Source organism: Engystomops pustulosus, chromosome 1, assembly GCF_040894005.1.
Source record: "Engystomops pustulosus chromosome 1, aEngPut4.maternal, whole genome shotgun sequence".
NCBI classification, from domain to species: Eukaryota; Metazoa; Chordata; class Amphibia; order Anura; family Leptodactylidae; genus Engystomops; species Engystomops pustulosus.
In genome coordinates, this window is record NC_092411.1 from 296,682,431 (window position 1) to 296,708,499 (window position 26,069).

The 26,069-nt window shown below is 47.6% G+C and overlaps 1 protein-coding gene across 1 annotated transcript in view; it reads right to left on the reverse strand.

Annotated features, from left to right (window-relative positions):
- Positions 1 to 26,069, reverse strand: part of ADISSP (adipose secreted signaling protein) — a 46,785-nt gene continuing 20,716 nt past the window's right edge. The window contains exons 4-6 of the mRNA XM_072126414.1: positions 22,270 to 22,408; positions 1,228 to 1,350; positions 1 to 524 (exon numbers count right to left, since the gene is read on the reverse strand). Of these exons, the coding sequence (XP_071982515.1) occupies positions 424 to 524; positions 1,228 to 1,350; positions 22,270 to 22,408 (363 nt within the window). The 3' untranslated portion in view covers positions 1 to 423. The remainder of the gene's footprint in view (positions 525 to 1,227; positions 1,351 to 22,269; positions 22,409 to 26,069) is intronic.

Sequence of the window (26,069 nt, forward strand, 5' to 3'; positions counted from 1 at the left end):
TTCACATAAAAATAAATCATTTTATTCTGGAACAATTTCACTTTTTGGTGACATTCTGTATGAGCACGGGCTCAGCCTCCTCCCCGTGTGACCCGAGGGAGTACCATGGACTATAAACCCATGTGGGATCTGATTGCATCATTCTGCAAGCTGTGGGCGCTCGGTAAATAAGCGAAGGGTCGTGATGCAACCCAGGAGTGGATAAGGCTCACACACGGCAAAGACACAAGGACACAAAGCCACGGGGTGTAGGGACCCTCCTAGACACTGACTGACAAGACCCTCTACTAGTCACAGCGCACCTGACTCCCCTCTGAGCCCCCCTGGACCCAGATCCCACCTAATCTCTACAATCTTCATGGCTATAGGTTGGAGAAGCAGAGCGGCACATATAGGGTGACTGTCCATTATCCACCAGCGACATCAGTCAAAGCCATGCCAGTCGCTCTGCTCCGAGTCATACTCCGGCTCGGCCCCGATACAGCGCACTCCCTCCAGCAGCATCGGAGTGCCATGGTGGCGGTCTGCAACGAGAAGAGGGATGACCAGTGAACACCAGTGACAAATAGAGACACCATCATATAAGAAGATGTAACCTCAAGTGTAAGATCTGAGCAGTGTCTCTCTGTTATGTGGTACTACAAGTAGTAGAATGCATTCAGATTCAAGCTGGGAACAAGAATCCTAAAAACTAATTAAATATTCCATTCTGAAGAGGGATGCAGCAGCCATGAGGTGAGTTCAGCCCCTGAGCCACATGACGGCATCAGGACCATCGCCAGACAGCAGGACCTTACACTGCAAAATAGTGTCTGACCACAAGCAAAGTAAGTGTGAGACACGGCATGGACAGTCCACCTACCACAAAATAACCTGCTGTATTACTAGTGGATGGGGAGCCTTGGGCAGCAGAGAGTAAAGGTGCACCCCGACCCTACAAGGATATCCAGCTTAGTGTGTATATACCCAGAAGTATGAAGAAGAAATGCTGCAAGGTGTAATTATCTTCACGGAGATGCATCTTCCTGCCCCGGCAGACTCAGATCTCAAGGTCATTCCAAGGTGAGAGAAGTCACACGACATGGAGCACAAGCTCTGGCCCCGAGGGCCCGGCAGCCGTGTGCGGATATAGGCAGATGTTAATTACATGGAGACCTGCAGGACTCGTTAGCAATGAGCGCCAGAATTATACTAGTCACAGATCTATGGACTCTAGGGGACACTTACCCAGAACCCGGGCCTGGACCACCACCTTGATAAGGGTCTTCTCGTTTGTCTCGCTTGTTAGGATCATCTCCTCCTTTAAGACGCCTTCTTTATGAGCCGTGTATTCACACTTAATGCTGTGTCCTGTGGAGAGAAGAGGACAATCTCACTGGAGGTCCGGTCACATTTCTGCAAGGAAGGAACGATAAACACCTTATAATCAAACGTGCAAGACTCTTACATCAACCTGTCTACTTCTCATGAGGGGCCCGAATGTGTCACTGATATGAATATGACGACATCCACTGACCCTCGAGGCTTCAGCCTGCAGAACATAATCCATTCCCTCTAACACCTCTAACCCTCACTTACATACTAATTTACATGTAATCTGGGAGACATGCATATATATCAGCCCTCAGCCATCCGTCAAGAACACTGGCCATCAAATAGTCACCTTGTACTCCAACACCTCTGACTGCATCTGTTCCCTTCACATTGGGTCAGGTCCCACACCCAGGACTAGATCCTTATGTCTAGGACAGCCCATGTCCTGTACAGTCACAGCCATAAGTTTTGAGAATGATACAAATGTTAATTTTTACAAAGTCTCCTGCATCAGGTTTTATAATGGCTATTTGCATTTACTCCAGAATGTTATAAAGAGGGATCAGCTTATCAGCAATTAATTGCAAAGTCAATATTTACCTAGAAAATGAACTTTTTCCCCCAAAAACACATTTCAACTTCATTGCAGGCGCCTTAAAAGGAGCAGCTAACATGGTGATGTCTCCAGCAACACAGGTGCGGGGGCTGATGAGGACAGGGCTGGGGACAATGTGTCATGTGTAAGTAACAATCACCACTGGGCAGTATAATAGGAGCAGGTAACATGGTGTCAGTGATGTCTCCAGTAACACAGGTGCCGGGGCTGATGGGGACAGGGCTGGGGACAATGTGTCATGTGTAAGTAACAATACCAACTGGGCAGTCTAATAGGAGCAGGTAACATGGTGTCAGTGATGTCCCCAGTAACACAGGTGCGGGGGCTGATGAGGACAGGGCTGGGGGACAATGTGTCATGTGTAAGTAACAATCACCACTGGGCAGTATAATAGGAGCAGGTAACATGGTGTCAGTGATGTCCCCAGTAACACAGGTGCAGGGGCTGATGGGGACAGGGCTGGGGACAATGTGTCATGTATAAGTAACAATCACCACTGGGCAGTATAATAGGAGCAGGTAACATGGTGTCAGTGATGTCTCCAGTAACACAGGTGCGGGGGCTGATGAGGACAGGGCTGGGGACAATGTGTCATGTGTAAGTAACAATCACCACTGGGCAGTATAATAGGAGCAGGTAACATGGTGTCAGTGATGTCTCCAGTAACACAGGTGCGGGGGCTGATGGGGACAGGGCTGGGGACAATGTGTCATGTGTAAGTAACAATCACCACTGGGCAGTATAATAGGAGCAGGTAACATGGTGTCAGTGATGTCCCCAGTAACACAGGTGCCGGGGCTGATGGGGACAGGGCTGGGGACAATGTGTCATGTGTAAGTAACAATCACCACTGGGCAGTATAATAGGAGCAGGTAACATGGTGTCAGTGATGTCCCCAGTAACACAGGTGCCGGGGCTGATGAGGACAGGGCTGGGGACAATGTGTCATGTGTAAGTAACAATCACCACTGGGCAGTATAATAGGAGCAGGTAACATGGTGTCAGTGATGTCTCCTGTAACACAGGTGCGGGGGCTGATGGGGACAGGGCTGGGGACAATGTGTCATGTGTAAGTAACAATCACCACTGGGCAGTATAATAGGAGCAGGTAACATGGTGTCAGTGATGTCTGCAGTAACACAGGTGCAGGGGCTGATGGGGACAGGGCTGGGGGACAATGTGTCATGTGTAAGTAACAATCACCACTGGGCAGTATAATAGGAGCAGGTAACATGGTGTCAGTGATGTCTGCAGTAACACAGGTGCAGGGGCTGATGGGGACAGGGCTGGGGGACAATGTGTCATGTGTAAGTAACAATCACCACTGGGCAGTATAATAGGAGCAGGTAACATGGTGTCAGTGATGTCCCCAGTAACACAGGTGCGGGGGCTGATGGGGACAGGGCTGGAGATCAATCTGTCATGTGTAAGTAACAATCACCACTGGGCAGTATAATAGGAGCAGGTAACATGGTGTCAGTGATGTCTGCAGTAACACAGGTGCAGGGGCTGATGGGGACAGGGCTGGGGGACAATGTGTCATGTGTAAGTAACAATCACCACTGGGCAGTATAATAGGAGCAGGTAACATGGTGTCAGTGATGTCCCCAGTAACACAGGTGCGAGGGCTGATGGGGACAGGGCTGGGGACAATGTGTCATGTGTAAGTAACAATCACCACTGGGCAGTATAATAGGAGCAGGTAACATGGTGTCAGTGATGTCTCCAGTAACAAAGGTGCGGGGGCTGATGAGGACAGGGCTGGGGACAATGTGTCATGTGTAAGTAACAATCACCACTGGGCAGTATAATAGGAGCAGGTAACATGGTGTCAGTGATGTCTCCAGTAACACAGGTGCGGGGGCTGATGGGGACAGGGCTGGGGACAATGTGTCATGTGTAAGTAACAATCACCACTGGGCAGTATAATAGGAGCAGGTAACATGGTGTCAGTGATGTCTCCAGTAACACAGGTGCGGGGGCTGATGGGGACAGGGCTGGGGACAATGTGTCATGTGTAAGTAACAATCACCACTGGGCAGTATAATAGGAGCAGGTAACATGGTGTCAGTGATGTCTCCAGTAACACAGGTGCGGGGGCTGATGGGGACAGGGCTGGGGACAATGTGTCATGTGTAAGTAACAATCACCACTGGGCAGTATAATAGGAGCAGGTAACATGGTGTCAGTGATGTCTCCAGTAACACAGGTGCAGGGGCTGATGGGGACAGGGCTGGGGACAATGTGTCATGTGTAAGTAACAATCACCACTGGGCAGTATAATAGGAGCAGGTAACATGGTGTCAGTGATTTCTCCAGTAACACAGGTGCGGGGGCTGATGGGGACAGGGCTGGGGACAATGTGTCATGTGTAAGTAACAATCACCACTGGGCAGTATAATAGGAGCAGGTAACATGGTGTCAGTGATGTCCCCAGTAACACAGGTGCGGGGGCTGATGGGGACAGGGCTGGAGACAATGTGTCATGTGTAAGTAACAATCACCACTGGGCAGTATAATAGGAGCAGGTAACATGGTGTCAGTGATGTCTCCAGTAACACAGGTGCGGGGGCTGATGAGGACAGGGCTGGGGACAATGTGTCATGTGTAAGTAACAATCACCACTGGGCAGTATAATAGGAGCAGGTAACATGGTGTCAGTGATGTCCCCAGTAACACAGGTGCGGGGGCTGATGGGGACAGGGCTGGGGACAATGTGTCATGTGTAAGTAACAATCACCACTGGGCAGTATAATAGGAGCAGGTAACATGGTGTCAGTGATGTCTCCAGTAACACAGGTGCCGGGGCTGATGGGGACAGGGCTGGGGACAATGTGTCATGTGTAAGTAACAATCACCACTGGGCAGTATAATAGGAGCAGGTAACATGGTGTCAGTGATGTCTCCAGTAACACAGGTGCAGGGGCTGATGGGGACAGGGCTGGGGGACAATGTGTCATGTGTAAGTAACAATCACCACTGGGCAGTATAATAGGAGCAGGTAACATGGTGTCAGTGATGTCTCCAGTAACACAGGTGCGGGGGCTGATGAGGACAGGGCTGGGGACAATGTGCCATGTGTAAGTAACAATCACCACTGGGCAGTATAATAGGAGCAGGTAACATGGTGTCAGTGATGTCTCCAGTAACACAGGTGCGGGGGCTGATGGGGACAGGGCTGGGGACAATGTGTCATGTGTAAGTAACAATCACCACTGGGCAGTATAATAGGAGCAGGTAACATGGTGTCAGTGATGTCTCCAGTAACACAGGTGCGGGGGCTGATGGGGACAGGGCTGGGGACAATGTGTCATGTGTAAGTAACAATCACCACTGGGCAGTCTAATAGGAGCAGGTAACATGGTGTCAGTGATGTCCCCAGTAACACAGGTGCGGGGGCTGATGAGGACAGGGCTGGGGGACAATGTGTCATGTGTAAGTAACAATCACCACTGGGCAGTATAATAGGAGCAGGTAACATGGTGTCAGTGATGTCCCCAGTAACACAGGTGCAGGGGCTGATGGGGACAGGGCTGGGGACAATGTGTCATGTATAAGTAACAATCACCACTGGGCAGTATAATAGGAGCAGGTAACATGGTGTCAGTGATGTCTCCAGTAACACAGGTGCGGGGGCTGATGAGGACAGGGCTGGGGACAATGTGGCATGTGTAAGTAACAATCACCACTGGGCAGTATAATAGGAGCAGGTAACATGGTGTCAGTGATGTCTCCAGTAACACAGGTGCGGGGGCTGATGGGGGCAGGGCTGGGGACAATGTGTCATGTGTAAGTAACAATCACCACTGGGCAGTATAATAGGAGCAGGTAACATGGTGTCAGTGATGTCTCCAGTAACACAGGTGCGGGGGCTGATGGGGACAGGGCTGGGGACAATGTGTCATGTGTAAGTAACAATCACCACTGGGCAGTATAATAGGATCAGGTAACATGGTGTCAGTGATGTCTCCAGTAACACAGGTGCGGGGGCTGATGGGGACAGGGCTGGGGACAATGTGTCATGTGTAAGTAACAATCACCACTGGGCAGTATAATAGGAGCAGGTAACATGGTGTCAGTGAAGTCCCCAGTAACACAGGTGCGGGGGCTGATTGGGACAGGGCTGGGGACAATGTGTCATGTGTAAGTAACAATCACCACTGGGCACTATAATAGGAGCAGGTAACATGGTGTCAGTGATGTCTCCAGTAACACAGGTGCAGGGGCTGATGGGGACAGGGCTGGGGACAATGTGTCATGTGTAAGTAACAATCACCACTGGGCAGTATAATAGGAGCAGGTAACATGGTGTCAGTGATGTCTCCAGTAACACAGGTGCGGGGGCTGATGGGGACAGGGCTGGGGGACAATGTGTCATGTGTAAGTAACAATCACCACTGGGCAGTATAATAGGAGCAGGTAACATGGTGTCAGTGATGTCTCCAGTAACACAGGTGCAGGGGCTGATGGGTACAGGGCTGGGGACAATGTGTCATGTGTAAGTAACAATCACCACTGGGCAGTATAATAGGAGCAGGTAACATGGTGTCAGTGATGTCTCCAGTAACACAGGTGCAGGGGCTGATGGGTACAGGGCTGGGGACAATGTGTCATGTGTAAGTAACAATCACCACTGGGCAGTATAATAGGAGCAGGTAACATGGTGTCAGTGATGTCCCCAGTAACACAGGTGCGGGGGCTGATGGGGACAGGGCTGGGGACAATGTGTCATGTGTAAGTAACAATCACCACTGGGCAGTATAATAGGAGCAGGTAACATGGTGTCAGTGATGTCTCCAGTAACACAGGTGCGGGGGCTGATGGGGACAGGGCTGGGGGACAATGTGTCATGTGTAAGTAACAATCACCACTGGGCAGTATAATAGGAGCAGGTAACATGGTGTCAGTGATGTCTCCAGTAACACAGGTGCGGGGGCTGATGGGGACAGGGCTGGGGACAATGTGTCATGTGTAAGTAACAATCACCACTGGGCAGTATAATAGGAGCAGGTAACATGGTGTCAGTGATGTCCCCAGTAACACAGGTGCGGGGGCTGATGGGGACAGGGCTGGGGACAATGTGTCATGTGTAAGTAACAATCACCACTGGGCAGTATAATAGGAGCAGGTAACATGGTGTCAGTGATGTCTCCAGTAACACAGGTGCGGGGGCTGATGTGGACAGGGCTGGGGGACAATGTGTCATGTGTAAGTAACAATCACCACTGGGCAGTATAATAGGAGCAGGTAACATGGTGTCAGTGATGTCTCCAGTAACACAGGTGCGGGGGCTGATGGGGACAGGGCTGGGGACAATGTGTCATGTGTAAGTAACAATCACCACTGGGCAGTATAATAGGAGCAGGTAACATGGTGTCAGTGATGTCTCCAGTAACACAGGTGCGGGGGCTGATGAGGACAGGGCTGGGGACAATGTGTCATGTGTAAGTAACAATCACCACTGGGCAGTATAATAGGAGCAGGTAACATGGTGTCAGTGATGTCCCCAGTAACACAGGTGCGGGGGCTGATGAGGACAGGGCTGGGGACAATGTGTCATGTGTAAGTAACAATCACCACTGGGCAGTATAATAGGAGCAGGTAACATGGTGTCAGTGATGTCTCCAGTAACACAGGTGTAGGTGCTGATGAGGACAGGGCTGGAGATCAGTCTGTCATGATTAAGTAAGAATCACACCACTGGACACTTTACAAGGAGGCTGGTGCTTGGCATTATTGTTTCTCTTCTGTTAACCATGGTTATCTCTAAAGAAACACGTGCAGTCATCATTGCACTGCACAAAACTGGCCGAACAGGGAAGAGTATCACAGCCAGAAAGATTGCACCTCAGTCACCAATCTATCGCATCATCAAGGAATCCAAGGAGAGAGGCTCCATTGTTACCAAAAATCCTCCAGGAGCCCAAGAAGGACCAGCAAGCGTCAGGAGCGTCTCTTACAAGTGTCTCAGTTTGGGGATGGGGCTCCCAGCATCGCAGAGCTCAGGAATGGCAGCAGCAGGTGTGAGGCATCTGCATGCACTGTGACACTGCGGAGACTCTTGGAGCAAGGCCTGGTGTCGAGGAGGGCAGCATAGAAGCCACTTCTCTCCAGAAAAAACATCAGGGACTGACTGATATTCTGAAAAAGGTACAGGGAGTGGACGCTGAGGACTGGGGGAAAGTCATTTTCTCTGATGAATCCCCTTTCTGATTGTTTGAAACATCTGGAAAACATCTTGTTGGGAGAAGGTGAGCGATACCACCAGTCTTGTCTCATGCCACCTGTACAGCATTGTGCAACCATTCATGTGTGGGGCGGCTTCTCAGCCAAGGGAATCGGCTCTCAGAGTCTTGCCTAAAAACACCTCCATGAATAAAAAATGGGACCAGAATGTCCTCCAGGAGCAGTTTGGTGATCAGCAATGCCTTCTCCAGCATGATGGAGCACCTGCCATAAAGCAAAGGGGAGAACTAAATGGCTCAGGGAACAAGACAGAGATTTTGGGTCCATGGCCTGGAAACTCCCCAGATCTTATCCCATTGAGAACTTGTGGTCAATCATCAGGAGACGGGGGACAAACAAAAGCCAACAAATTGTGACACAATGCAGCAGTGATTGTGCAGGAATGGACGGCGATCAGTCAGGATCTGGTGCAGGAGGTGAGTGAGAGCTGCCAGGGATAATTGCAGAGGTCCTGGAGAAGAAGGAGAGGTCCTGCAGATACTGACTTGCTGCAGTAACTCATTATAACTACCAATAAAAGCTTTTGTTCCCCATAATATGATTGCACTTGTATCTCCGTATGTGATAAAAACATCTGACAAACCAGAGGGCAACAGATCATGTGAAAATATAAGATTTGTGTCATTCTCAAAACTTTTGGCCATGACTGTATTGTGATGGACCTGTCCAGCTTGTATTACTGAACGTTCCCTTTAAGAGATATTCTGGTATTTACCCACCATCCGCCCCGGTCTGCTGTTCTGCTGCAGTAAATCAGCCCCATTCATCTGCTGATAACACAATCTGCAGCCGCAAACAACAGGAGGTTCTGTGCCGGGAAACAACAAACCTGCTAAGAGAGAATGTATGGAGGGGAAAACACCGAAACACACGGAGATGGGGGGAGGCATATACAGGGGGGAGTATACAGGGGGGGTGGAGAGTATACAGAGAGCGGGAATGGAGTGTATACAGAGAAGGGAACGAGGGGGGGGGGGGAGTATAAAGAGAGGAGAATGGGGGGGGTATACAGAGAGGGAACGGGGGGAGGGGGGGTATAAAGAGGGGGAATGGGGGTGTATACAGAGAAGGGAATGGGGGGGTAGTATAAAGAGAAGGGAATGGGGGGGGTGAATATAGAGAGGGGAATGAGCGGTAAAATCAGAGAGGGGAACAGCCATATCAACCAAAAGAAGAGGCAGAATATGAAGGGCCACCCTGAGCTATAGGTGCTACACAAGTCTGGGGTCCCCTCTCCAGACAGAAGGCACATGAATAACAGCAGACGAGTCCTCTCCCGGGATACACTCTGCACCTCCCCTTCATTAGTCATGTAGAGGCGTCTGGTGGGATCAGGACTCCGGAACAGACGCCGATAATTTACACTAATTAATCATTTAATTGGAAAAAACTAAATGCTGAGAAAACAACAGATTTCTAACGACTTTGGGAAATAGTCCATATCCTATTAAAATTCCTGCAGCTCCATTCAGATTTCGAGGTTCCTGTCTCCACTTAAATACCATGAGGGGTTTGTCATGATGGGTGGGGGGTCCAGAGCTTCCCCACCAGTATCCTGCAAGGATGTCCCACAATAGGAGGGTTTAGGATGGAGGTGTACCGGATATGCAGTGGCCAGGAAGGGAAGGAGCCCACAGGACCTTATTGCCCTTGTTCTTGGGATCAGTGGGGTACCAGATATTGGCCACCATGAGATCAGAATACACTGAGCACCATCATACAGCCAGAATATATATATATCTATGTATCACACTCCGAGGCCTCTGGTATTAGCAGCAGAACATTGTTACACTTTTGTATGGAGTCCGAGGTTAAAAGCTGAAACTATGAAGACTCAATGAGAAGATGTTGCCCCCACCAGCCGCCCGTGGTATAATCTCTGACATCCGCAGCATCTCCAGCTCCAGATTCAATTACAATGCTATTTGCAGGGATCCTTCATCCTGGTAATGAATGTGTAATGCCCAGAGTGTGGCTCAGAGAGTGCCCAGAACCATTTCCCAGGATGATTATCATGTGTATCCATTACCAATTACTACTCATTACAGAGACCTGCAGCCCCTCCACCATGATGCGGTATAGCTGGGCCTCCTCCCCGGCCCCGTCTTACATACTCCCCAGGTTCTACCATTCTATACATCCGCAGGTAGAAATCTCTGCGGTCAGAATCTCTTCAACGTTTCCTTCTTGTGTATCGGACCACGCAAGAGGCGAGATCGTAAGGCAAGATCCCAGCGTTACCTAGAGCTGAGAGGGCACCTTACAATATGGTGGCCTCAACCATTGCTGGATCCTCAGATTCCACCAGACACATAAGTAGGTGTCATACGTGAAGTCAGCTGGGTGTTTTGTGCATTACACAGGTTTTATGCGTCTCCCATAAAGGGCATTTACCACCTAGGATGAAAGACGGTATGCAAATGAGTCTGGGGGACTCAAGGCTCCATTAACGCCTATGAAACCTGGAGCCCCTCAGGCTCATTTGCATACAGTCCTTCATCCTAGTGGTAGGAGTCTTTTAATAGAGGTCACGGCATGTACAGTCCAGGTGTCTCAGCTGGGGATACCTACTATTTATTTATCGTGAAGCACGCACTCCGCACCTCTCCATTATCAGTCATCTGGAGGGACATCTGCAGGGATCAGCAGTGCAGAAAACAGACATTGCTCATCGGAAATCACAGCACACAGGAATCCACCACAAGCCACTGAGCTCTGAACCTGCAGCTCCATAAGCAGACATGTGAGTGTGAGAACAGGAGAGAAGAGACACAGATATACAAGAAGGAGGCTCCGAGGTCGCACCATACAACCTCCACGCTTGACTCACCAGCCTATGTGGCGTCCGCTCTTTCATGTCTCCTCTGATGGAGCTGCAGGTTCAGAGCTCAGAGGGCTTGTGGTGGTTTAATGTCCACCCTGATAGCACACGTAGCATCTCTTCATCACGAGTCAGTCAGAGGCGTTGGTTAGGATTGGGAGTCCGGAAACAGACATTGTCAATTTACACTTTAATTGGAAAATCACATTCCTATTATCTCCAGGATTTTGGTCTTCTCCCTCATGACGAGTGATAATCTAGACAACTCCTGGGCACCAGGACTACAAGCCAGCGGCTTTCCTTCAGTAATAAACGCTGCATGGCTTGTTTCCGGGTGTCAGGCGCTCGTCTTCTCCCTCCCCTGTAACATTTCTGGTAATGACACATTTATAGAGAGATCATTCAGCACAGAAGATTCCCGCGTCGTGTGGAGCGAGAGCCGTCATTTATAAAATGCCACTCGTCCGCCTCGTACATTAAGCCGTCACGTTTCTCCGTCTCGCAGTCAATGATCAGACGAGTGTCATTAGCAGCTTTTTACTGACTCAAAGAAACCACAAAAACTGGATCATCCCCAGAGAGCGAGACAATGGCTGAGCTAATGACAGCAGCTCCGAGGAGGCGCTGCCAGAACCACCCTCCAGGAAACATCCCGTGCTCAGCTGCGGCTTCTGCTATGAGCCTGAGAGGGGATATTACAGGGATGGTACGGGAGGCCAAACTCGCTGCTTGTTCAGTGTCTGCATTCTATATACCATCTTTTATTAGATGTCCCTCTGGAGAAGTCCTCAGCCATAGGGCTGCTCTCCATGATCCCTGGGTCCCTCTCCAGAACTGAAAGGGTACGGGTCTGAGAAATGACTTAATGTTTCTGGTTGATGACCTGGTAAAGGTGGAGAGATTCCACCAAACGTGGTCTATCTGGTGGGTTTTCAGAAATGGCGATGGCCTCACAGTTGGATCGGTGCTGTACGTTTCTTCCCAGGAATATGGGAAAAGTGATGACTTCTCCATTAAATGTCTGTTCTGTTCCTGATCTAAGGACAACGGGTGGCACATTTATTGGTCTGAGGGCCATGTTGTCATCCTGCTCAACTTTAACCCCTTCCAAATGCTCGCTGTAATACTACAGTGCATGTAGGAGTGGGAGGTCAGAGAGGGCTCACGGGCTGAGCCAACACCCACCGGTAATACCCTTGGTCGGTGCGGGAGATTTTAAATACCACTGTACATCAATAAATACCTCAGAAACCAAATCCTGCATTAGGTATAGACTATAACAGTGCAGACATGTAATAATACTGAAGAACCCAGAGAAGACAAGAAAAAACAGCAAGCAGAGATCTAGAAAACCGGGAGAAATTGATACAGAAAGTATATTGGAAAATTGTATAACATTTCCTTATACAAACAATAGGAATTATTTGCTGGAAGTGGACAACCCCTTTAAGGATCTGAGAGCAGAGAGCCCTGTGTTCATTGGTTAATGGTTTTATATTTCGGAAACGACCTCCATCCCAGGGGATTCAGTAATAACCGGACACATAAATCACCAGGATATTCAGCCGTTCTGGTTCTGGTTCTGGTACATGGAGCGTACAATCCGCAGAACATAACGGGATGGATGGAGTATTATAGCGGCCGGTGATTATAGCCCCGGCAGCTCCATGTATCAGGATTAGAGCCGCGTCTTACTTCCTCCAGACCCGACACTTTACAGCTCAGCGGATGAGAAGATTAAACTGAATAAGATATAATCCGAGCCGCCGGGACGCAGATCACCGCAGCCTTTTGTTGGTCACTTATAGCTCAAATCTCGCATAAAGGAGACTTCACCGTCCCTTTAATGATTTATTCAAGAATTAATCCCACAGCTGCTGAAAACTTAACCCGACACCTACAAAAGCCTTGTACAGACCAGAAAGTATATACAGGCCCTGCAATTATTACTATATATATACAGGCCCTGCAATTATTACTATATATATATACAGGCCCTGCAATTATTACTATATATACAGGCCCTGCAATTATTACTATATATACAGGCCCTGCAATTATTACTAGATATATATACAGGCCCTGCAATTATTACTATATATACAGGCCCTGCAATTATTACTATATATATACAGGCCCTGCAATTATTACTATATATATATACAGGCCCTGCAATTATTACTATATATATATACAGGCCCTGCAATTATTACTATATATATACAGGCCCTGCAATTATTACTATATATATATACAGGCCCTGCAATTATTACTATATATACAGGCCCTGCAATTATTACTATATATATACAGGCCCTGCAATTATTACTATATATACAGGCCCTGCAATTATTACTATATATACAGGCCCTGCAATTATTACTATATATACAGGCCCTGCAATTATTACTATATACAGGCCCTGCAATTATTACTATACATATACAGGCCCTGCAATTATTACTAGATATACAGGCCCTGCAATTATTACTATATACAGGCCCTGCAATTATTACTATATACACAGGCTCTGCAATTATCACTATATATACAGGCCCTGCAATTATTACTATATATATATATACAGGCCCTGCAATTATTACTATATACACAGGCTCTGCAATTATCACTATATATACAGGCCCTGCAATTATTACTATATATATATATACAGGCCCTGCAATTATTACTAGATATACAGGCCCTGCAATTATTACTATATACAGGCCCTGCAATTATTACTATATACACAGGCTCTGCAATTATCACTATATATACAGGCCCTGCAATTATTACTATATATATATACAGGCCCTGCAATTATTACTAGATATACAGGCCCTGCAATTATTACTATATATATACAGGCCCTGCAATTATTACTATATATACAGGCCCTGCAATTATTACTAGATATACAGGCCCTGCAATTATTACTATATATATACAGGCCCTGCAATTATTACTATATATATATACAGGCCCTGCAATTATTACTATATATACAGGCCCTGCAATTATTACTATATATACAGGCCCTGCAATTATTACTAGATATACAGGCCCTGCAATTATTACTATATACAGGCCCTGCAATTATTACTATACATATACAGGCCCTGCAATTATTACTATACATATACAGGCCCTGCAATTATTACTATACATATACAGGCCCTGCAATTATTACTATATATACAGGCCCTGCAATTATTACTATATACAGGCCCTGCAATTATTACTATATACACAGGCTCTGCAATTATCACTATATATACAGGCCCTGCAATTATTACTATATATATATACAGGCCCTGCAATTATTACTAGATATACAGGCCCTGCAATTATTACTATATACAGGCCCTGCAATTATTACTATATACACAGGCTCTGCAATTATCACTATATATACAGGCCCTGCAATTATTACTATATATATATACAGGCCCTGCAATTATTACTAGATATACAGGCCCTGCAATTATTACTATATATATACAGGCCCTGCAATTAGTACTAGATATACAGGCCCTGCAATTATTACTATATATATACAGGCCCTGCAATTATTACTATATACACAGGCCCTGCAATTATTACTATATATACAGGCCCTGCAATTATTACTAGATATACAGGCCCTGCAATTATTACTATATATATATACAGGCCCTGCAATTATTACTAGATATACAGGCCCTGCAATTATTACTATATATATACAGGCCCTGCAATTAGTACTAGATATACAGGCCCTGCAATTATTACTATATATATACAGGCCCTGCAATTATTACTATATACACAGGCCCTGCAATTATTACTATATATACAGGCCCTGCAATTATTACTAGATATACAGGCCCTGCAATTATTACTATATATACAGGCCCTGCAATTATTACTATATATATATACAGGCCCTGCAATTATTACTATATATACAGGCCCTGCAATTATTACTAGATATACAGGCCCTGCAATTATTACTATATATACAGGCCCTGCAATTATTACTATATATATATACAGGCCCTGCAATTATTACTATATATATACAGGCCCTGCAATTATTACTATATATATATACAGGCCCTGCAATTATTACTATATATACAGGCCCTGCAATTATTACTATATATACAGGCCCTGCAATTATTACTAGATATACAGGCCCTGCAATTATTACTATATACAGGCCCTGCAATTATTACTATACATATACAGGCCCTGCAATTATTACTAGATATACAGGCCCTGCAATTATTACTATATACAGGCCCTGCAATTATTACTATACATATACAGGCCCTGCAATTATTACTAGATATACAGGCCCTGCAATTATTACTATATACAGGCCCTGCAATTATTACTATATACACAGGCTCTGCAATTATCACTATATATACAGGCCCTGCAATTATTACTATATATATATACAGGCCCTGCAATTATTACTAGATATACAGGCCCTGCAATTATTACTATATACAGGCCCTGCAATTATTACTATATACACAGGCTCTGCAATTATCACTATATATACAGGCCCTGCAATTATTACTATATATATATACAGGCCCTGCAATTATTACTATATACACAGGCCCTGCAATTATTACTAGATATACAGGCCCTGCAATTATTACTAGATATACAGGCCCTGCAATTATTACTATATACACAGGCCCTGCAATTATTACTATATACACAGGCCCTGCAATTATTACTAGATATACAGGCCCTGCAATTATTACTAGATATACAGGCCCTGCAATTATTACTATATATATACAGGCCCTGCAATTAGTACTAGATATACAGGCCCTGCAATTATTACTATATATACAGGCCCTGCAATTATTACTATATATATATACAGGCCCTGCAATTATTACTATATATATACAGGCCCTGCAATTATTACTATATATATACAGGCCCTGCAATTATTACTATATATATATATACAGGCCCTGCAATTATTACTATATATATACAGGCCCTGCAATTATTACTATATATATACAGGCCCTGCAATTATTACTATATATATACAGGCCCTGCAATTATTACTATATATATACAGGCCCTGCAATTATTACTATATATATATATACAGGCCCTGCAATTATTACTATATATATACAGGCCCTGCAATTATTACTATATATATATACAGGCCCTGCAATTATTACTATATATACAGGCCCTGCAATTATTACTATATACACAGGCTCTGCAATTATCACTATATATACAGGCCCTGCAATTATTACTATATATATATACAGGCCCTGCAATTATTACTATATATATACAGGCCCTGCAATTATTACTATATATATACAGGCCCTGCAATTATTACTATATATATATATACAGGCCCTGCAATTATTACTATATATATACAGGCCCTGCAATTATTACTATATATATACAGGCCCTGCAATTATTACTATATATATACAGGCCCTGCAATTATTACTATATATATACAGGCCCTGCAATTATTACTATATATATATATACAGGCCCTGCAATTATTACTATATATATACAGGCCCTGCAATTATTACTATATATATACAGGCCCTGCAATTATTACTATATATACAGGCCCTGCAATTATTACTATATATACAGGCCCTGCAATTATTACTATATATATACAGGCCCTGCAATTGTTACTATATATATATATACAGGCCCTGCAATTATTACTATATATAAAAAAACAAAAAGTGGAACGGCACCGTGTACGAAGTTGAGTGGGTGCAGGTCTTCGTCGGGGGTCCAACCAACCCCGTTAGTCATAGCAATGAGTAACAAGTGAAGCAGCACTCCGTGTGGATAAGGTGAAGAAACTTTTATTCCACCATAGGTGAGGATGCAACGTTTCGTCTCGCTCTATGCAGACATTTTCAAGCATAGTGAGTCAGCGGTCAGCTGACTTAAATAGTCAGGTGAGGTAATCACCAACATATGTGACATCATTTGTAAAAATACAAGGCATATAAAAAATCCAAAAAATCATTCTGGTGCACCGTGGTTACATTATTGTTTGGTCAGACATATATATAAGTGAATACAACGTATACAAATATACAAAATGTGTACGTTACTATGGATATCGGCATAGCGTCCAACAGAAGGGGAGGTCCGATTCCTGTGTTAATGTCCGTAGACGTGCAACAATAAAGTGTCTTGTGCAAAAATATAAAAAGAAAGACAATAGAGCATGTGTTCCAGATGTAGTCCACAAAAAAATGTGTATTTCGACCAGCTGTATAAAAAGTCCAAAGCATAGTCGAACAACTTAAGTCCAGTAATTATCAGAAGGGACATGCGCAAAAAGCGCTCACACATAGCGAGGCCATCTTACTCAAGGGAATCCCGACTTCATGCAGCCTTAATCTGGTGATGGGACTAGGATGCTCCGACTGGGACTAGCAGTGGGAAACAACGGGAAAACGGCAAGTGGTCCATAGGTAAGCAGGTATCGCTGGGTACAGACATCATATTAAGCCAAAAGGCTAGAGAGGTCTCCACCAGCAGAAGGTGCCCCGTCCGGGATCGCTGCCTCCTTCTGAGGGTCCACAGCCGTAGGTTTATCCCGGTCGCCCTGGAGTCACCGTCTGTCAGGCATTCAAAGTTGTCCACATCAAGGTCCAGAGGTTGCTGCAGCCAGAACACAGCCAGAACATTGCCTCTATTATTAAAAAAAATTGGTGCATTCTCAACTCGTATTATAAATCCATTCAAGAATTTCAGTCCCCCCCCCTATTCTCTTATAAGAGAAGTAGGAACTTGAGAGATATGCTAGTTAAGAATGATGTATCCACACAGAGAAGAGAGAAAACTACACGCATGGGTTGCTTTCCATGTATGGCATGCGATAATTGCACCCTTATGCGGAAGGGTGAGATATTCACCCATCCATCTTCACAGATGACATTTAAAATCAACTCCTATTTGACATGCAGAAGTGACTATGTGATATACGTATTACAATGTCCATGTAAGCTACTATATGTTGGTGAAACAACCACAGAATGTAGACTACGGCTTAATAATCACAAATCGAGCATACGAACCAAAAAACTCGACCTCCCAGTACCGCACCATTTTCATGAAGCTTCGCATAAAATAGAGGATCTTCGCTTCTCCATTGTAGATCGAATTCCTCCGTTAAAAAGAGGTGGCAACAGGGAACTTCTGTTAAAACGCAGGGAGGTACAATGGATCCACAGATTGGGATCCATGAGTCCTCATGGTCTCAACAGAGACCTTCCTTTGAATGTCTTTAATTAATTGCTGTATGTTCTGTACATATTCTCTAGGGGTCTTGAAACCATTCTCTAAGTTCTGTCTGTCGATTCTGACATTAATCATTATATTGCAATATAGAGCATGTTTTGATGAATTACACACAGGCCTTACTTACGTATTTCTGTACCCTACAGCAACCTCTGGACCTTGATGTGGACAACTTTGAATGCCTGACAGACGGTGACTCCAGGGCGACCGGGATAAACCTACGGCTGTGGACCCTCAGAAGGAGGCAGCGATCCCGGACGGGGCACCTTCTGCTGGTGGAGACCTCTCTAGCCTTTTGGCTTAATATGATGTCTGTACCCAGCGATACCTGCTTACCTATGGACCACTTGCCGTTTTCCCGTTGTTTCCCACTGCTAGTCCCAGTCGGAGCATCCTAGTCCCATCACCAGATTAAGGCTGCATGAAGTCGGGATTCCCTTGAGTAAGATGGCCTCGCTATGTGTGAGCGCTTTTTGCGCATGTCCCTTCTGATAATTACTGGACTTAAGTTGTTCGACTATGCTTTGGACTTTTTATACAGCTGGTCGAAATACACATTTTTTTGTGGACTACATCTGGAACACATGCTCTATTGTCTTTCTTTTTATATTTTTGCACAAGACACTTTATTGTTGCACGTCTACGGACATTAACACAGGAATCGGACCTCCCCTTCTGTTGGACGCTATGCCGATATCCATAGTAACGTACACATTTTGTATATTTGTATACGTTGTATTCACTTATATATATGTCTGACCAAACAATAATGTAACCACGGTGCACCAGAATGATTTTTTGGATTTTTTATATGCCTTGTATTTTTACAAATGATGTCACATATGTTGGTGATTACCTCACCTGACTATTTAAGTCAGCTGACCGCTGACTCACTATGCTTGAAAATGTCTGCATAGAGCGAGACGAAACGTTGCATCCTCACCTATGGTGGAATAAAAGTTTCTTCACCTTATCCACACGGAGTGCTGCTTCACTTGTTACTCATTGCTATTACTATATATATATACAGGCCCTGCAATTATTACTATATATATACAGGCCCTGCAATTATTACTATATATATATACAGGCCCTGCAATTATTACTATATATATATACAGGCCCTGCAATTATTACTATATATACAGGCCCTGCAATTATTACTAGATATATATACAGGCCCTGCAATTATTACTATATATACAGGCCCTGCAATTATTACTAGATATATATACAGGCCCTGCAATTATTACTATATATATATACAGGCCCTGCAATTATTACTATATATATATACAGGCCCTGCAATTATTACTATATATATATACAGGCCCTGCAATTATTACTAGATATACAGGCCCTGCAATTAGTACTAGATATACAGGCCCTGCAATTAGTACTAGATATACAGGCCCTGCAATTAGTACTATATATACAGGCCCTGCAATTATTACTAGATATATATACAGGCCCTGCAATTATTACTAGATATATATACAGGCCCTGCAATTATTACTATATATATATACAGGCCCTGCAATTATTACTATATATATATACAGGCCCTGCAATTATTACTATATATATATACAGGCCCTGCAATTATTACTAGATATACAGGCCCTGCAATTAGTACTAGATATACAGGCCCTGCAATTAGTACTAGATATACAGGCCCTGCAATTAGTACTAGATATACAGGCCCTGCAATTAGTACTATATATACAGGCCCTGCAATTATTACTAGATATACAGGCCCTGCAATTATTACTAGATATACAGGCCCTGCAATTATTACTAGATATACAGGCCCTGCAATTATTACTAGATATACAGGCCCTGCAATTATTACTAGATATACAGGCCCTGCAATTATTACTAGATATACAGGCCCTGCAATTATTACTAGATATACAGGCCCTGCAATTAGTACTAGATATACAGGCCCTGCAATTAGTACTAGATATACAGGCCCTGCAATTATTACTAGATATACAGGCCCTGCAATTATTACTAGATATACAGGCCCTGCAATTATTACTAGATATACAGGCCCTGCAATTATTACTAGATATACAGGCCCTGCAATTATTACTAGATATACAGGCCCTGCAATTATTACTAGATATACAGGCCCTGCAATTATTACTAGATACACAGGCCCTGCAATTATTACTATATACACAGGCCCTGCAATTATTACTATATATACAGGCCCTGCAATTATTACTATATATACAGGCCCTGCAATTATTACTATATACACAGGCCCTGCAATTATTACTATATACACAGGCCCTGCAATTATTACTAGATATACAGGCCCTGCAATTATTACTATATATACAGGCCCTGCAATTATTACTATATATATACAGGCCCTGCAATTATTACTATATATACAGGCCCTGCAATTATTACTATATATACAGGCCCTGCAATTATTACTATATATATATACAGGCCCTGCAATTATTACTATATATATATACAGGCCCTGCAATTATTACTATATATATATACAGGCCCTGCAATTATTACTATATATACAGGCCCTGCAATTATTACTATATATATATACAGGCCCTGCAATTATTACTATATATACAGGCCCTGCAATTATTACTATATATATATACAGGCCCTGCAATTATTACTATATATACAGGCCCTGCAATTATTACTATATATACAGGCCCTGCAATTATTACTATATACAGGCCCTGCAATTATTACTATATATTCAGCCCCTGCAATTATTACTAGATATACAGGCCCTGCAATTATTACTATATATTCAGCCCCTGCAATTATTACTATATATACAGGCCCTGCAATTATTACTATATATACAGGCCCTGCAATTATTACTATATATACAGGCCCTGCAATTATTATACAACAGAAACGCAGTGACAATTCTGCAAGCCTCTGCAAGCTGGGATCTCCCAGACTTCCTTGCTGCAGGAGCCGCTGCACCGCTGGGATCTCCCAGACTTCCTTGCTGCAGGAGCCGCTGCACTGCTGGGATCTCCCAGACTTCCTTGCTGCAGGAGCCGCTGCACTGCTGGGATCTCCCAGACTTCCTTGCTGCAGGAGCCGCTGCACTGCTGGGATCTCCCAGACTTCCTTGCTGCAGGAGCCGCTGCACTGCTGGGATCTCCCAGACTTCCTTGCTGCAGGAGCCGCTGCACTGCTGGGATCTCCCAGACTTCCTTGCTGCAGGAGCCGCTGCACTGCTGGGATCTCCCAGACTTCCTTGGTGCAGGAGCCGCTGCACTGCTGGGATCTCCCAGACTTCCTTGCTGCAGGAGCCGCTGCACTGCTGGGATCTCCCAGACTTCCTTGCTGCATGAGCCGCTGCACTGCTGGGATCTCCCAGACTTCCTTGCTGCAGGAGCCGCTGCACCACTGGGATCTCCCAGACTTCCTTGGTGCATGAGCTGCTGCACCGCTGGGATCTCCCAGACTTCCTTGCTGCAGGAGCCGCTGCACCGCTGGGATCTCCCAGACTTCCTTGCTGCAGGAGCCGCTGCACCGCTGGGATCTCCCAGACTTCCTTGCTGCAGGAGCCGCTGCACCGCTGGGATCTCCCAGACTTCCTTGCTGCAGGAGCCGCTGCACTGCTGGGATCTCCCAGACTTCCTTGCTGCAGGAGCCGCTGCACTGCTGGGATCTCCCAGACTTCCTTGCTGCAGGAGCCGCTGCACTGCTGGGATCTCCCAGACTTCCTTGCTGCAGGAGCCGCTGCACTGCTGGGATCTCCCAGACTTCCTTGCTGCAGGAGCCGCTGCACTGCTGGGATCTCCCAGACTTCCTTGCTGCAGGAGCCGCTGCACTGCTGGGATCTCCCAGACTTCCTTGCTGCAGGAGCCGCTGCACTGCGCTTCCTCTGACACTGTGAATTCTGGGTAGCGTCTCCTGATTGGTCAGGCAGAGGACTTACCTTCAGGCACTGCTGTGATGCTGGTCACTCTGAGGTTCAAGTTAGGGAGAGGAACTGCACAGATATTCCTCCCGAGCCGCTGCAGCGCAGGCAACGTGAAGGAGATCTCATACTTGTGCAAGATCTTCAGGAATCCCACCTGCAAATACAGAGGAAGATGTCGTTATACACAAGCGTCACATCATCAGGACACAAAATACAGGAATAATTGACCTGAGAGAAGTTGCCCCCCCCCCCCCCCCACACACACAACTTGTTCAAATCAAACAAAATTGGTGTCAAACGTTTGTGCTAGATTTGTGCTGGTTTGTGCCGCTATCGTTTTTAAGATTTTAATGAAAGTTTCCAGAGGTCATCAGAGGTCAACCAGACCCCCCCACCCCCACATTGCCCAAATCAAACAAAACTGGGACTGGACAATTCTGCTACGTTTGTGCTGGTTTGTGCTGCTCTTGTTTTGAATATATGAACAAAAAATTAAAGTTCAAAAGTTCAACCAGCCTCCCCCACATTAACCGAATCAAACAAAACTGGTGTCAAACGTTAGTGCTACGTTTGTGCAGCAAAAGTTTTCATTTGTACCGCTATCATTTTTAAGTTATGTTCAGGTGTTTAGGATGAACTGGTAAAAAACAAACCTAGTGACACTTCCCTGGTTTGATCACCAGGGGGAGCTAGCAAACATATTGTACTTTGGAAGAAATGAACTCTGATGACCTCTGCAAAAAAGTATGAATATATTAAAAATGATAGCGGCACAAATGAAAATTTTTGCTGCACAAACGTAGCACAAAGTTTGACACCAATTTTGTTTGATTTGAACAAGGTGGGGGGGCCAACTTCACTCAGGTGAATAAGTGACCTTCCAGAAGCACAAGCCCAGGCACTCATCCCTCCAGACCCGGAAGCTGCAGGACTAGAGCTTCTGTATATTGGAGGGGTCGTGTCCGAGACTCACCGAGCCATCAGGACATGCACCATGGGAAGGAAGCAAATAAACTTCTTCCAGCCAATGGAGCACTTCATACACAAGTGTCACTAATAATAACCCCAGGCTCCAGCCCGCAGCAACCGCTCCGCCCCAGGCTCCGCCCTGCAGCAACCGGTTCATAGTGGCCAGCCCCACCCACCCTCCAGCCCAGAGCCGCCAGCCCCACCCACCCTCCAGCCCAGAGCCGCCAGCCCCACCCACCCTCCAGCCCAGAGCCGCCAGCCCCACCCACCCTCCAGCCCAGAGCCGCCAGCCCCACCCACCCTCCAGCCCAGAGCCGCCAGCCCCACCCACCCTCCAGCCCAGAGCCGCCAGCCCCACCCACCCTCCAGCCCAGAGCCGCCAGCCCCACCCACCCTCCAGCCCAGAGCCGCCAGCCCCACCCACCCTCCAGCCCAGAGCCGCCAGCCCCACCCACCCTCCAGCCCAGAGCCGCCAGCCCCACCCACCCTCCAGCCCAGAGCCGCCAGCCCCACCCACCCTCCAGCCCAGAGCCGCCAGCCCCACCCACCCTCCAGCCCAGAGCCGCCAGCCCCACCCACCCTCCAGCCCAGAGCCGCCAGCCCCGAGCCGCCAGCCCCACCCACCCTCCAGCCCAGAGCCGCCAGCCCCACCCACCCTCCAGCCCAGAGCCGCCAGCCCCACCCACCCTCCAGCCCAGAGCCGCCAGCCCCACCCACCCTCCAGCCCAGAGCCGCCAGCCCCACCCACCCTCCAGCCCAGAGCCGCCAGCCCCACCCACCCTCCAGCCCAGAGCCGCCAGCCCCACCCACCCTCCAGCCCAGAGCCGCCAGCCCCACCCACCCTCCAGCCCAGAGCCGCCAGCCCCACCCACCCTCCAGCCCAGAGCCGCCAGCCCCACCCACCCTCCAGCCCAGAGCCGCCAGCCCCACCCACCCTCCAGCCCATAGGGGCCAGTCCCAACCTCCAGCCCATAGGGGCCAGTCCCAACCTCCAGCCCATAGGGGCCAGTCCCAACCTCCAGCCCATAGGGGCCAGTCCCAACCTCCAGCCCATAGGGGCCAGTCCCAACCTCCAGCCCATAGGGGCCAGTCCCAACCTCCAGCCCATAGGGGCCAGTCCCAACCTCCAGCCCATAGGGGCCAGTCCCAACCTCCAGCCCATAGGGGCCAGTCCCAACCTCCAGCCCATAGGGGCCAGTCCCAACCTCCAGCCCATAGGGGCCAGTCCCAACCTCCAGCCCATAGGGGCCAGTCCCAACCTCCAGCCCATAGGGGCCAGTCCCAACCTCCAGCCCATAGGGGCCAGTCCCAACCTCCAGCCCATAGGGGCCAGTCCCAACCTCCAGCCCATAGGGGCCAGTCCCAACCTCCAGCCCATAGGGGCCAGTCCCAACCTCCAGCCCATAGGGGCCAGTCCCAACCTCCAGCCCATAGGGGCCAGTCCCAACCTCCAGCCCATAGGGGCCAGTCCCAACCTCCAGCCCATAGGGGCCAGCCCCACCCTCCAGCCCAGAGCGGCCAGCCCCACCCTCCAGCCCAGAGCGGCCAGCCCCACCCTCCAGCCCAGAGCGGCCAGCCCCACCCTCCAGCCCAGAGCGGCCAGCCCCACCCTCCAGCCCAGAGCGGCCAGCCCCACCCTCCAGCCCAGAGCGGCCAGTCCCACCCTCCAGCCCAGTGCGGCCAGTCCCACCCTCCAGCCCAGAGCGGCCAGCCCCACCCTCCAGCCCAGAGCGGCCAGTCCCACCCTCCAGCCCAGTGCGGCCAGTCCCACCCTCCAGCCCAGAGCCGCCAGTCCCACCCTCCAGCCCAGAGCCGCCAGTCCCACCCTCCAGCCCAGAGCCGCCAGTCCCACCCTCCAGCCCAGAGCCGCCAGTCCCACCCTCCAGCCCAGAGCGGCCAGTCCCACCCTCCAGCCCAGAGCGGCCAGTCCCACCCTCCAGCCCAGAGCGGCCAGTCCCACCCTCCAGCCCAGAGCGGCCAGCCCCACCCTCCAGCCCAGAGCGGCCAGTCCCACCCTCCAGCCCAGAGCCGCCAGTCCCACCCTCCAGCCCAGAGCGGCCAGCCCCACCCTCCAGCCCAGAGCGGCCAGTCCCACCCTCCAGCCCATAGTGGCCAGTCCCACCCTCCAGCCCAGAGCGGCCAGTCCCACCCTCCAGCCCATAGTGGCCAGTCCCACCCTCCAGCCCATAGTGGCGCTGCCTCACCCGCTATGACACCCATGTACTTTTACAGAGTAACACCCTGACCCGTCGGCAGCACCTTGTTATGTGTAAACCTCCCTGTGATCCGGTCTGACCGGAGCAGACCCATAGCCTTTGTTTTTGTTTGATTTTGGGGGAAGGGATTATGTGCTCCATCAGTAAAGTTATTAACGTGAGAAGAATTAACCTCTTAAAGTCACAGCTGTATCAAAGCAGCAGCAGAGAGGCCGACAATATCCCAGACTACTCAGCCGTAATGTAAAAAGAAAAGAGTAACATAGCCCGGACAGCAGCGCTCCAATCCAATATCCACATGAGTACATGTACATGACAGGACATAGCAGAACTCCTGTACACAAGTCCTGATATACATGGCCGAGCACCGATTGGCTGCTGCACCTCTCCCTACATTCAGGACACTTCCCCTTTAAGAGACTCTGTCTAGAGACCATAGCATTAGAGCCATTAGCAGAGAACAGAAGAGATCCCCAAGCGGCCGGCGGGCACATCACGTAACATCTCACATCTAAAAATACTGGGCACAGCGCCGGCAGCTCACACCACCAGCACACGGGCAGGAGGAGGAGGTGTGCCGCGCGCTGGGCTCTGCTATGCAGTAATCACCTGCTATAAAAGGATAACAAG